The 14492-nt window shown below is 42.3% G+C and overlaps 1 protein-coding gene across 5 annotated transcripts in view; it reads right to left on the bottom strand.

Moving 5' to 3' along the window:
* Positions 1-14492, bottom strand: part of tek (TEK tyrosine kinase, endothelial) — a 72554-nt gene that overhangs the window by 36644 nt on the left and 21418 nt on the right. For 3 of the 5 annotated variants that reach the window (XM_041186041.1, XM_041186044.1, XM_041186045.1), the window contains 6 exons: positions 14260-14370; positions 10761-10913; positions 8977-9108; positions 6865-6999; positions 4639-4767; positions 3505-3659 (listed from right to left, as the gene is read on the bottom strand). In XM_041186041.1, coding sequence (XP_041041975.1) covers positions 3505-3659; positions 4639-4767; positions 6865-6999; positions 8977-9108; positions 10761-10913; positions 14260-14370 — 815 coding nt within the window. The remainder of the gene's footprint in view (positions 1-3504; positions 3660-4638; positions 4768-6864; positions 7000-8976; positions 9109-10760; positions 10914-14259; positions 14371-14492) is intronic. The other 2 variants (XM_041186043.1, XM_041186046.1) reach the window with 1 other exon arrangement.

The following is a 14492-nucleotide window of genomic DNA, read 5'->3' as shown; positions in this document are numbered from 1 at the left end:
TCATAATTATCAGCACACGGGAAATGGATCAAACTGTGCTGAGCAGTGTTAAATTGTTTATCAAACAACAGAACCAGAGGGGGAGATGAAGGAATTTTTTTATGCAGCAAGTTATTGTGATCTGGAACACATTGCCTGAAAAGTTGGTGGAAACTGAGTGATTTAAAAAGGTAAAAGCAAAATACTGCAGATGCTGGAGATCTGAAATAAAAACAGAAAGTGCTGCAAAAACTCAGCAAATCCGACAGCATCCGAGACAGAAACAGAGTTAACATTGAGTCCAATATGACTCTTCAATATGAATAGGTGGAGGGGAAAAAGATGGGGTAGCACTGTTAGTAAGGAATAAGATCAGTGCATTAGTGAGAGAGGATCTTAGATAAGAGATCAAGACATTGAATCAGTTTGGGTGGAGCTAAGAAACAGAAAGGAGCAGCAAACATTGGTGGGAGTTGTTTATAGGCCACCAAAATGTAGTGTTCATGTTGGGCACAGTATAAATCAGGAAATTGGAGCTGCATGTAACATGGGTAATACGGTAATAATGGACAACTTAAATTTAGATATAGGTGGGGTAAATCTAATTAATATTGTGGAAGATTAATTCCTGGAGCATGTACGAGATGGGTTTCTGGGACAATACGTTGAGGAACCAACTGGATGATTTGAACACCTTTTGCGCTCTGAACATATTTCATGTTGATTCCTTCAAAACACAGCTGGTTAACACTTGCTTTTTCAAAATGTTGTATATTGTGTTTGTTTGTATTTCTAAATAGCGAATTCTGCTAAAACTTCAAATTTTGGTTTTTGACTTTGCCGTTTGCTCAACTTTCTTTCAGGAATCTCTAGCTTCCAGAATGCAGGTTAGAAAAATAATTCCAAGTCGATTGCTCTCTCTCCTGTTGCTGACAAAAAGAGCAAAGGACAGAATTAGTTTTGGTCAGTTTTGGCCTGAAACATACAATATACTTTGACCTTGCAGCAGGAGCCAGAGGTCAGAGAGTCACCCAAGACAGGATTCAGTGTCTGTAAGCTGCAGCAGCCTCTCAGGCATAGAATGTGCGTGTGCTGCAAGTCATATTGGACACTTTAGCATCTGTTTTGCACCAGCAATATGGGGATGGAGCCAACAAATTTTCAGTAAATATTAAAGTATCCATACTTATCATTATACGTACTTTACAGTACCTCTGTCATAAGTGGCACTGATTCGACTCTAAACCTTAATCTAACATTGTTAGCCATGCTTCAGTGGGGAATGCTCTTGCCTCTGAGTCAGAGGTTAGTGGATTCCTGCCCCACTCCAGAGGCTTGAGCACAGAATTGAATTCCCAGTGAAGTACTGAGGGAGCGCTGCACTCAGAGGGTCAGTACTGAGGGAGTGCTGCACTGTAGGAAGTTCAGTACTGAGGGAACACTGCACAGTAGGAAGTTCAGTCCTGAGGGAGTGTTGCACTGTCAGAGGGTCAGTACTGAGGGAATGCTGCACTGTTGAAAGTTCAGTACTAAGGGAATGCTGCACTGTAGGAAGTTCAGTACTGAGGGATTGCTGCACAGTAGGAAGTTCAGTACTGAGGGAGTGCTGCACTGTCAGAGGGTCAGTACTGAGGGAATGCTGCACTGTTGGAAGTTCAGTACTGAGGGAATGCTGCACTGTAGGAAGTTCAGTACTGAGGGATGCTGCACTGTAGGAAGTTCAGTACTGAGGGTTTGCTGCACTGTTGGAAGTTCAGTACTGAGGGAGGGCTGCACTGTAGGAAGTTCAGTACTGAGGGTTTGCTGCATTGTAGGAAGTTCAGTCCTGAGGGAGGGCTGCGGCGGAGGTTCAGTACTGAGGAAACACTGCATTACCTGGGGGTCAGCGCTGAGGGATTGCTGCACTGTCAGAGGCTCAGTACTGAGGGAGTGCCACACTGTTGGAGGTTCAGTACTAAGGGAGTGCTGCACTGGTGGACACGCAGTCCTGAGGACAATGTTGCACTGTCAGAGGTGGTTACAACAACTTTAATTTAGACAGGGCCTTTAATGTAATAAAGAGACTCAAGGTGATTCACAGAAGCATTATAAAACAAAATATGGCACTGAGCCGCATGGGACTTGGCTTAGACCAGACTCGGTCAAAGAGGTAGCTTTTAGGGAATATTTTAAAGGAGGAATGTAAGATAGAGAGGCAAAGAGGTTTAAGGAGGGCATTCCAGATCGTAGAGTCTGGCAACTGAAGATGTGGCTACCCATAATGGAACTTGTACTGAGGGAATGTCGCAGCTTCAGAGGTGCCGTCTTTTGAACTCAGCCATGGCAGGACACTCCCAGGAGGCCAGCAGAAAAGCTTTAGGGATGTCCTCAAAGCATCTCTGGAGAGGTCAACGATCCCTGAAGTGATCAAAGATCCCTGCCGATTCATGGGAATCCCTGGCTTGTGACTGACCAAAGGTTTATCTGGGAAGGCACCAAACACATCGAGAGACTTTGTTAGTGCAGAGACAAAGTCGAGGTGCCGGAAGGCGTGCACAAACCTTCAAACGCCTCATCTACCCAACCCTTCGAGCACCACCTGACCTGCCTGTAGCAGAGTCTGCAGATGGTGCATTGGACTTATCAGCCTTCTCAGAACCCAATGAGCCATAGTGGAAGCAAGTCATCCTCGATCTCAAGGGACTGCCTAAGTATAGTCACTGTTGTTACTTTGGCATTTTATCAGCAATAAAACCCCATAAAATGCAATGAAAGACCAGATCATCTGTATCTCGGGGGTATTACGTTGAGAGGAATGTTGGCCAGTACGTTGCCTTTACTCATCAGTGAAAAAATTATGGAGTCTTTTATATTCAGCTGACGCAACTGAACAGGCAAATGCAGCCTCGGTTTAACATCACACCTGTAGGACTGCACTGCTGACAATGCAGCACTTCTTAAAACTGCAATGATGCAATCAACCTGAACCATGTGCTGAAATAGTGCATCAGAGGCTTGAAAAGCCGTCCTTTGGACTTCAAGATGAAATTGCTACTGATTGGAGCAAACCGAGTAATCTCATAGAAGGAGTCACAGATTTAGGATTTATGAAAATTAGATAGCATGGATACATTTAAGGGGAAGCTTGATAAATACATGAGGTAGAATAGAATAGTAGGATATGGTGATGGAGTGAATTAAGGTTGGAGGAAGCGCATGTGGGGCATAAACACTGGCACGGACCAGTTGGGCTGAATGGCCTGTTTCAGTGTTGGAAATTCTTTGTAAGGCGAGGGCTCTGACTGATAACATGTGTTTGGAGTTTTTCAAAGAAACTCTGTTCAGTTTGCTGCCAGAGTTCTGGGAGATAAAGGATAATGTTGTGAACTTACTGGGCCTTAGGTTGCTCAGAGCCACCCTCCATGCAGATATCAGACACTCAATATCTATGGACTTTGAGGGGTTGAACACATTTCCCATCACCCCACAAAGCAAGGGCATCAAGAGAGGCAGCACCAGAGAGAGCTGGAGGAACCTGCCACTCACATTAACTTCCCCTCGATGTGGTATTAGGAGCTGAATGTCACCATGCACTGGAAGCGGGTGCCCTCTCGCAGTACAGTTGAGACGTAAGTTCATTCCAGTGTTCACCTCGATATTGTCACCAGGATTCACCAGCTGAAGGGGCACTTCACCAAAACCTGCAAGGCAAAACAGGATTTAACAAAAAGCAAGATCTCTTTGATGAAAAAGCTGCAACAAGGGTTGGGGTTGAGAGCGCTGGCGTCAAGCTCCTCTGCAAGGGTGATCTAGTAGTGGCGATGCAGTCAATAGAGTCTGCAGATGTGTGTCTGGAATGGCCCCTGTGCCCCATACTAATGAGCTGCTTTTTTACTGCCACAAGGGTTAGCACAGGAGGCCACCATCAGGCTCAGTCTCAGCCCAGCAGTATCAGGGCCAGCAGCAGCCATATGGAATAGAGCCATGTTGCTCATTTCCCTTTTGTCAATGAATCATTCCTGTTGTCCACCCTATCACAGACCTTCCCTTCTGTTCTTTTTTCCTCTCCTCCCCACCTTTCCCTGCCTCTATACTTGCCTAATACCAATCTCCAACTTTTTCCAGTTCGGATGAAAGATCATTGACTTGAAAAATTAATTCTGTTTCTCTGCCAATTTGATGCTGCCTCGCCTGTGGAGGATTTCCAGCATTTTCTGCTTTTATTCCCTGCTTTGTTCACACTGGGAGTTAATGATTCCTTGTTGGGTTATGGTTCCATGGTGAGATTGACCCTGTGATTCCTTGCACAATATCTCATGTGTGAATCTAAAAAATGATTCAAGCCCAGGGAGCTGCACAATAGAACCCAGTGTGTCCTTATCCAATGATGTATAATATAATCTTTCAAAGCAGGCTGTGATTCTGTAATGAAATCAGATATTTCAGTCAATTTAAGCATAAATTATTTTATCCCTTTAACTATGAAAACTCCACTGACATAACCACTTGGTCTGGGTTACATTGGAACAGGAGGAGGCCATTCAGCCCCTCTAATTCCAAAATCTGTGTATCCGCGTTGCCTTCCTTCAAATAAATCTGCAATTCCCTCTTTGTGATGTTGCTTCCATGTTAGATGTTATCATTAATCTTCTTGTCATGATGCTATTAGTTGTGCTTTACCTTCTTTCTCGCAGTGTAGGCCCTGCCATTGTTGGGGGCACAGGCACCCTTGGAAACGATCACACGTTCCTCCGTTGATGCACTCACACTTCAGCCGACAGTCAGGCCCATAAAATCCAGGGTCACAGGCTGCAAGCAAAAAACCAGCTCAGTAAAAACAACCGTTCATAATAAATTACATTCAGTAAAGTGTGATTGCGAAGGCATCACTCAAAAGCCTGTTGTATAACTGAATCTTTTTTAACTCCACAACATTTAGGAGGGCTTTCAATCACATCAGCGCACTCTGAGCATGTACAGTTGGCAGAATATTCCAGAATATCAACTATACTTCTACAAGAGGCTGGCAGGGGCGGGAAAGGTGAAGGGCTCGAAGGCATCTAAGGGCAAGAGGTCAGGAGACAGGGGGTCCAGGGGGCGGAGGGTGTGGACCAGGGGGCGGAGGGTGTGGATCAGGGGACAGAGGGGTGTGCTCCAGGGGGTGGAGGGTGGAGGGTTCACCAGGCAGGGGGTATGGTCCAGGGTGGGGGAGAGGGGGGGAGGGGGTGGTCAAGGGGCAGGGGACTGCTCCAGGGTTCCAGGCAAGAGGGGTCAAAGCATCAAGGGGGTTTGTTTCTTCATTCTTTGCCGAATTGAATGCTTCCTTGCTTCTGTGAGAATGGATTTAAAAAATATATATTTTAGGGAATATTATGTTATTCTATAAAGGAGACTGTGTTGTTTGTGTGTGTGTGTGTGTGTAATTTAATCAAGCTGGGCAAGAGTTTGATAGGGGTCAGGTTGTCTGGGGACTTTGGAAACATGGGAAGGGTAAGAGGTGTTAAGTTGAGGCGCAAGTAAATAGATTAGATCTAACAGTTCCATTTTTAGATAAGTTGCGAGGTTGTTTGAATTTCAAAGGGGAGTCAGAGTCAACAAGAAAATGTTTGCATCTTGCAGGAGTTCATAGTAAACAAGTAGTGGGGATTTAATATTCTTATTGACCCAAAAGCAAAGACAAGATGGAAACATGAAAGATCTTATATTTAGGAGGGTTTGAGTTTCAAAGCGATATGAGAATAATGGGACTGAAATGAAAAGGAAAAAAGGTATATTAGAGTTACTGTGGATAGCTGGTTGAGCTGTGGAGCTGGAGAGCTGTTAAGCTGCATAGCTGTTGAGCTAGAGATAGGTGGAGATAGCTGGAGCTGTTTGAGCTGTTGAGATAGCTGAAGCTCTGGAAAGGAGGAGGATGCAGTTTGAATCACCCATTAAGTCAAACCAGAGAAGTTTTGGGCTGCTGTAAGCAGTTTTATCCTAAAGTGGATTCGACCGCAGAGTGGAAGAGGATAAAGGTCATGTGGTTATTGAAGTTACAGCAGTTCGCCTTGTGTAATATTACCGGATTTCATATTTAATTATCTATAAGGGAGTGTTGCTGGGAAAGTGTTTACTTGTGGATTTGACCAAGTAGAGTGTTTTGGGGGAATGCTTTGTAAGACTAACCTTAATTGTGTAACTGTAATCATGTGCATTTAAGTTTTCTTTCCTTTCTTGTTAATAAAACTTTTGCTTATAATTTTAAAAAACCTGAAGTGTTACTGGATCTCTTACTGCTGAGATTAGTACATCATCTTCTCGTTATCAGAATATGAAAAAAAAGGTTGTGGCTTGTAAGCCAAGTTTCCCTCTCGAATTCGGTTTGCGCAGCAATTAACACCGGCTGTGGTCATAACACTTCCTTCAAAGAGTTTGAAAGAAATGAGAGAATAAATTGCCAAAACATTTATTCCACATGTGAATCAATATAGACAAGAATTGTGCTTTACTATGATGAACTCTTCCCAGGTCAGAGACAGCAGATGTGAAGATAAACCATGGCTATTACATGAGAGACAACCATAGAAATAATAACTGTTATGTTTTTTCTTTGTTAATGGTTGCAAAGAAAAGCGATATTACTCCCAGACAATGAAGGTTTTTATATGAACTTTCACATGTACTTATTGAGTAAAATAATCGCAAACTAATTTCGAGGTTTAATGATTCTTTTTCAATATATAAAAACATGGAAACTAATGGAGATCTTCATTGTATAATGAAGTGAATTCTGTGTTTTTATGGAAATAATTGTTTGTTAAAGGCTGATCAGAATCAAAGAGCAATTTATCATTTAGGATACTGTTATTTTTATTTGCGATTTAGGATTGAGTGTCTTGCTCCACTGTTTGTTTCCACAAGCTATACCTTTATCACACTGAAGTCCTCTCCATCCAGTAGCGCAAGAGCAGCCGTAAGGATCAGGTAAGCAGAACATGGAGAAACGACAGTTTCCTCCCTTGCATATTCTGCAGCTCCTCCCGTACGTACTTTGCCCACATGCTGTAAGTCAAAGGATTTTAATGAAGTAGAGTCAGTATACCATCAAGGAAGGTGCTCAATGAATGACTGATGTTTCCATCATATAAGGAAGCAATTTGGGCCATCTTGTCTGTGTTAGTTCTTTGCTTGAACAATCCAAACTTTATCTCTCTTCCGTGTTCTCTCCTTGCATCCCCGTATCTTCCTCTGATTCAGTTGTGGACGCAATATTTCCTTAAAAGACGCAGTGGTCATTGCCTCAAACCCTCTGTGTTGAAACAATTGTTGCTCTAACAACCCTGTGTGTAAAGAAATATACACCGTGCCTCATTCCCCTAGTAAAACTGCTACAAAAGGTGTAGGCAAGAGGGAAGGGGTGAAAATGTGGCAGCAAGATGTGATCTCCTTCCTTTCAATGTTCCAACAGGTTTGTTGGCTGTTCTGGGGAAGACAAGGCAGCAAAATACGGCTGCACCTCCAGGATCTGGATTTGGGGAGTGTTGGGTGTGGGGTTGGGGGGTGCGGGGGGAAACAAGGGTATCAGGACTAGCCGGAGTAATTAGGGATTTTCCATTGCAGGGGAATGAGTGACTCCAATAACCCCCAACACTTATAGTGGTATAGTGTCAATGCCGTTTGTCTGCTTCATGCAGCAAAACCAAAAATGTAAACAATATAACTATTCTTTTTATAAACAGTTGATCTTCATTTAGCAACTGTCTGTCCTGCTTGCTCTCAGTTACATTCAGAATCTCATTGCTAAAATCATCAGACTTTAATTAGGTTTGAACAGCTGATTGAAACTGCTCGAAGCTCTGACCTTTATTGAACTCAGCCGAGCCTGTTCAATGGGTAAGGACAGAGTAGGCATCCACTGAACTGCAAGAGATAGTCAGCACATTTAACACCCTTTATGCAGCGCCTTAATAACTAACGCCTATGGTGACAGCAAACAGTCACACCATTGGCTCAATATGGGCAGTGTCCAAGCTGACTACAGACAGAGAGTGATGGGAGCTGCCCTGCAATTTTAACTCAAGTTTTGAAAGTCAGGGTCACACAAACTATGAGTGTTCCTATGAAACTGAGGCTAGAAGTGACAAAACAGAGCTGAATTAACTAATAACTAACTAACTTTTGCCAGAAAATTTTTAAACACTACAAAATTCATCAAGGGCATTAAACACAACTGCCCCCAAATCTGAAATTGCTCATAAAATTTTAGAATGAAGTTGTAGCATTCTCACTTTTATCTCTTTAAGAAACAAACTTTAAATAAAAATCAGAAATCTGTATCTGTTTTTCAGGTCAGTGGCTTATATCAGTCAGTTTAGATTTTAAAATAAGGGCTGGAAAATTTCTGATCTGCTAACAGAAGGATTTTCATTTCTCTAGCAACTTTCACCACCTTAGGACCTCCCAAAGTGCTTTCCAGCTAATGGTTTATTTTTGAAGTGTAGTCACTGTTGTAATGTAGGAAATATCAGATTGTACATTGATGAACTTGCAGTGATGACCTTGGGGTTTAGTTTAGAGATTAGTGTTTGTGGGAGTCTCCTCCCAACATGAAAGCTTGCTGGGTACAAATGTAGGTTGTTGCTGGGGAAATAACGCCTTAGGGCTCAGTTCATCAACCTACACTCCCAGCACAGCACGTAGAAAACATCAAGAACACATTTCAGGAATTCTGGAGTAGGAATTCCAATGGAATGGATCCTCATGCAATTATAAACTCTAAATAACCGAGTGGGAATCCAACCTCCTGACTGTAAAAAATAACATCTAACCCAAAACCAAATAAAACAGGCTAATAAAACTCACTGAGTGTGTTATAAAAACCGTTCGATACCCAATTGCAGATCAATTGCAGAAAATGATCCAAGGCTCCAGTTCACAGCTCAAAATGGTTTTATTACTTTTGCGGTTGCTGTTGTAACTTGAAGCCCTGGTTTGTGGGTCACTGCCAGACATGCAGGAATTAAAACCCATGAAATTCACCTGTTTCACATCGTTCCCCCATGAAGCCTGGTGGGCAGATGCATTCTCCTGTCTGATCATGGCAAACTCCTCCATTCAGACAGACTGGACAGTGCTTTGTGCAGTCAGATCCCCACTTGTCAACTTCACATTCTGTAACACCAACATTTCATCATTAAGATACTGGGTTTGTTCTACAATTCAGCTGAAATTCAATGAAACCCAGCAGGAGCTGTGATCAAAAGAATCTTAACACAACAACAGCAACAACAAGAAGAGCTTGCATTTTTAAGGTCCTGAAGGAACTTAACAGGGTGGATGCTGAATGGATGTTCCCCATTGTGGGACTGGGAAAAATGTGTCCGGGGGTCGCACAAACAGCCAAGGCCCACCACTTTTCGACCCATCAGGACCCTTGCCACCTTGACTAAATTCAACCTGATACATGCCCATCCTTGAAGGGCTGGTGAAATCTAGCCCATTGTAAATAAAGATGGCATCTGGTAACGTCAAGGTGTTGTACAGGGCACCAAGTCACCACAAAATAGCAGGGAAGGCGATCGCTGGAACGTTGGGCCTCAGAGACAGATGTTGGAAAGTGAAACCTTGGCCTAAATGTAGGTGGAACAGAACTGGATTATGTCCTGGAGTTGGTCTTGGCATTGTGCACCAGTCTGGAACTGGGTAATAGTGAAGTGGCAGCCCAACTCATACTTTTCCCCAGTATTTATTTCCATTAAAACCAGTAATAGTTAACAGTGCTATTGCTATCCCAGGCCCCTGAGATCATGGCCTGGGTGTGCCAACATTTCACCAAGCAGTTCTCAATCTTTTCCAGCCCAAGTGCATTGCTGCCTTTTGTCAGCTTCAAAACCAGACAAGGAGAAAACATTGGGCAGAAAACAGAAAACCTGCTCTGAGCTCTGAAATTTCTGGAGCGACTAATGATAAAGCCAGATAGGCCGGTCCAAACCTCATGTCAGTAATCCTATGCTCCAAGTTAAACTTTAATGGTGAATGTACGGGTTCACAGCCCTTTGGAAGTTCAGAAAAAATGTGAAGAAATTCCTGGGTTATCAGAGTCAGGACAGAGGTAAGATAATCTTTTTCTTTTTTTTGACTGCTCTGTACAAATGTAGGAAAAGGAATAAATCATGTCTTGCTCCATAGGAACATAGGGCCTGGGGAAGGCCATTCAGACCCTCAAGCCTGTGTCACTATTAGACCCTGGTTGATCAGTGTTGTAATCCCATCTGCACTGGATGTGTCAGCCTGGATTTTGTGCTTGGGTCTTAAACTGCCAACCTTTAGATTCTGAGGTGAGAGTGCTACAGCTAAAAAGCCATTGCAAAAAATATTAGTCAACTGACATCTCTCGCACCTGAGGCAGTCCCCTTAACCAACAAAAATCTATCAATCTGAGTTTTAAAATTTTCAATTGATCCCCAGCCTAAACAGCTTATTTTGAGGAGAGAGTTTCAGATTCCCACTATCTTTTGTGTAACAACTGCTTCCAGACATCACTCCTGAATGGCCAAGGTAATTTTAAGGCTCTGTCCCCTATTCTGGACTCTCCCCACCAGAGGAAATAGTTTCTCTCTATCTGCCCTATAAAATCCTTTAATCTACTTAAACACTTCAATTAAATCACCCCTTAAATTTCTATATTCGAGGAAATACAAGCCCAGTCTTTTAACCTTGTAACTTCTCCTTGTGATTTAATCCTTTTAGCAATGGTATTATTGTAAAGCTAGATTAGCAGAAGTCTGAAGAAGTAGCTATTTAAAACTATTTACAAATCTTACTTCTTACTATCAGCTGGGTGAATGCTGCCGTTAAAACATTTCCTCCAATCAAAAATGCAGAGTAGACACCTGCATCATCTACAGTGACTGATTTGAAGGGGTATTCAACCGTGTGGGCAACATCATCTTGGGGCACAGACGAGATAAATGCATCTGGAACAACAAAAATAAACAGAAGCTATAAACTGCAGATAAACTTTGTGGAAAATCAAACATTGTGTTTATAAATGGCAATGTAACCCTCTGACATCTTATATAAGAACTTGCATTTATTTGGTGCTTTTCACATGTTCACAAGGTCCCAAAGCTCTTTGCAGCCAATTGAAGTATTTTTGAAGTGCAGCCACTGTTGACATGTAGGAAATGCAGCATCCAATTTGCACACAGCATGCTCCTACAAACAGCAATGTATTGCTGAAAAAAGACAATTTGTTGAAGCTTTTTGCCTTGCACTCATCAGGACAATCGCAAGAATACCAATGTAAGGGGAAGCAAGAACTTTATACTGTATGGGAAGAGAATGCTGATTGATTGGCAAGTGGGCTCTGATTGGTAAAGGCATTGCCATAGTGAATGCATCAGTTAATGGTGACTGACAGTTAACTGCCAAACATTGTTTGAAATTTTAAACCTGGATTCTGATTGGTCAAGGCATTGCCCTGAGGAATGAACCAGTGTACTGGAAGCTACATATATTAATACAGGGCTCTGTTCTTTGCAGACAGCAAGAACATGTACACGTATCATGACTGTTTCAGCTAAGTAAAATAAATGATAGCCATTTGCTGGTTCATTCCTTAGGGCAATGCCTTGACCAGAGTCCACTTGCCAGCCATTCAGCACACCCTCTTCATACAGTATAAAGTTGTTGCTTCCCCTGACATTTGTATTCTTGTGATTGTCCTGATAAGTGCAAGACGAAAAGTTTTGACAAAATGTCTTTTTTTAGCAATACTCAAGTTCTGCACTACCAAGTGACTATTTGTAAACAGAAATGTGATAATGACCAGATAATCTATTATGGCAATGGTAGTTAAAAGATAAATATTGGCCCAAGGTAACAGGGAGAACTTCCCTATCTGAATAACATCATAGGGTCTTTCACATCCAGCTAAGAGGAAACAAGGGAACTTGTTTTCACATCTCATCCAAAAGTTGGCATCTCTATGGGCTGGATTTTACTGTGGGCAAGTGGGGGCGGGGCCCACTTGCCGACATGTAAAATGACGCCCAGTGATGTTGGGCAGAACTCCCGACATTAGCACGCCCCATTTAAATTTTCAGGAAGACGGGGGCGCAGCAAAATCAGCTGCGCAGCCACCAACCTGTCAATGGACAATTGAGGCCATTGACAGAGCAATTAAAGTAATTAGTGGACCAGGTTGGCGGGCAGGCCAGGAGCCCCAACGCAAACTAGAAAAAACATGAAACCTCATCCACAGGCGGGGTGAGGTTTCATGTAGGGTTTTAAAAATTTTAGTAAAGTTTTTTTGGAAATTATGAACACGTCCCAACTCATGTGACATTGTCACATGAGGGGACATGTAAAGGAATTTTTTTTTTCTATTTTTAATATTTTTGAAAGTAGACCCAATTTCCCTGAGGCAGCGCTTAGCCTCAGGGATATGAGTGCACTCTTTCGTGCGCATGTGCGAAAGAGCGCACTCTCGATTTTAGGCATTCCCCCACCCGCAATAGCGCTTCTGTGCGGACATCACGCTAGGCAGGCCTTAATTGGCCCACCCACGTAAAATGGCGCTGCTCCTCCAATCGGGGGCGCCGATCGGAAGTGTGCCTGCCCGCACCCACCCATCAGGGGGGGAAATGTAGCCCTAACAGTGCAGCACTTCCTCAGAACTGCACTGGATGTGTCAGCCTGGATTTTGTGCTCAATTCGCTGAGTCGGTCTTGAACCTCCAACTTTTTGACTCTGAGGTGAGAATGATACCGATTGAGCTACAGCTAACAACACATTGCAAAAAATATTATTAATTGATATCTTTCACACCTGAGGCAGTTCTTTGGTAGCTGATGTTCTGCCCTTTGAATGCTTTGTAAACAGCTGCTAATCGTAATGTGACAGGAGCAGGATATAAGAAACTAAACCAACATTACAAATAGGCAATTCTCCTCCTTTACTGGCTCAGCTAAACAATATATCTTTTATTCACTGCAAATATTCTAATTAACTTTAGTACGAATGTGCCACCAGATTTAGCATGGGTTTGCAGGGATTGTAAACAATACGCTTATCCAGACCCTGACGAATATGGCTATCACCACCAGCAGAAACCTGGGATGAATTACTGGTCTCAGGAAAAGAGGACAGTCAGTGCTAGCTGGGGGGTGTCAGTATAAAATGAAGTACCGAGAGAGAGAGAAAGTGCGAGGGACCAAAGAGAGAGATGGCATGGGAATGAGATGAAAGAAATGGAGAGAGACAGAGAGCAACAGAGAGAGGATATGTGAGAAGAGAGAAAGAGAGAGGGGGATAGAGGGTGGAGAAAGGAGAGGAGAGAGAAACAGAAGGAGAAAGGAGAAAATTGAATAAAATGAGTGTGTGGAATTGTGAGAGAGGGACTAAGAGGTAATATTTGCAAAGGATGTCAAAATTTGCACTAAAATTTCTTGCAAGTTATATTCATAGTTTTAGTTTGAACACTGAAGAACAATAGCGTATTTAAAATGTGTGGCTCATGTTTGCAATCTTGTTTCAAGCTATTAATATTTGAAAGGTTGTCCCTATTTATTTTGTGTGATCAACAAACTAATTCTTGCTTATATCAGAAAATTTGAAATCTGACTTCGTTGGCATCATAAGGCCAAAGGGGTGAGATCCCTATAATGTTTAATCTCCATGGTTTAAAGAAAAAACCATGTTTAAGTCTGCTGAAGAAACTGGTTCAGGTGGTCATAATTATCTTAGCAAGAACTAGAAACAGAGAAATGATACAATGACCATCATTTCAGAACTATTTATGAGTTTTAAATAGTGTACTGCACAGCTTTACCTATACATAAAATGTAACAACAACTTGTTATTAAAAAGCACCTTTAACATCATAAAACATCCCAAGTTGCTTGACAGAAGCATAATCAGATACATTTTGACATAAAAAGACATTAGGACAGATGACCAAAAGCTTGGTCAAGGAGAGATAGGTTGTAAGGCGTGTCTTGAAGGAGAAGTGAGGGGTGGACAGACAGAGAGGAGTTTAGGGAGGGAATTCCAGAGCTTAGGGCCCTGGCATCTGAAGGCATGGTTGCTAATGGTGGAATGATTAAAATGAACAAAAAGCCAGAATTGGAGGAATGCAAAATAACATATTTATTATTTATGGCTAAATGTTTGAAGAATAATTAGTAAGTGATTGAGAATAATTCTTTTCCTTTGTATTTCACAATAAGATGGTTAGCTGGACACAAACAGCTTACAATGTTAATTTGGTGAGTCTATTGTCTGCAAGATAATAGATTCCAACTACAGTAGCTTTATTACCATTTTTATAGATCATAACATCAGCATCTATCTGGAGCTGTCGTTTGAATCGAATTGTCACATTTTCACCCTTATTTGCAGTAACAGAAAATACTTCTGGGAAGAAATGCGCTGCAAAATAAAACAGATCACAACAAGTCAGGTCAACCCCTTTATCCTTGTATGAGGTGACATACAGACAATGATTCATGGTCTGTGGCAGAGGCAGGAACCACACTGAGCATACACGCTGA

Source organism: Carcharodon carcharias, chromosome 4, assembly GCF_017639515.1.
Source record: "Carcharodon carcharias isolate sCarCar2 chromosome 4, sCarCar2.pri, whole genome shotgun sequence".
Taxonomy (NCBI): domain Eukaryota; kingdom Metazoa; phylum Chordata; class Chondrichthyes; order Lamniformes; family Lamnidae; genus Carcharodon; species Carcharodon carcharias.
The sequence above is the reverse complement of the archived record's forward strand: the minus strand, read 5'-3'. Positions and strand labels throughout refer to the sequence as shown.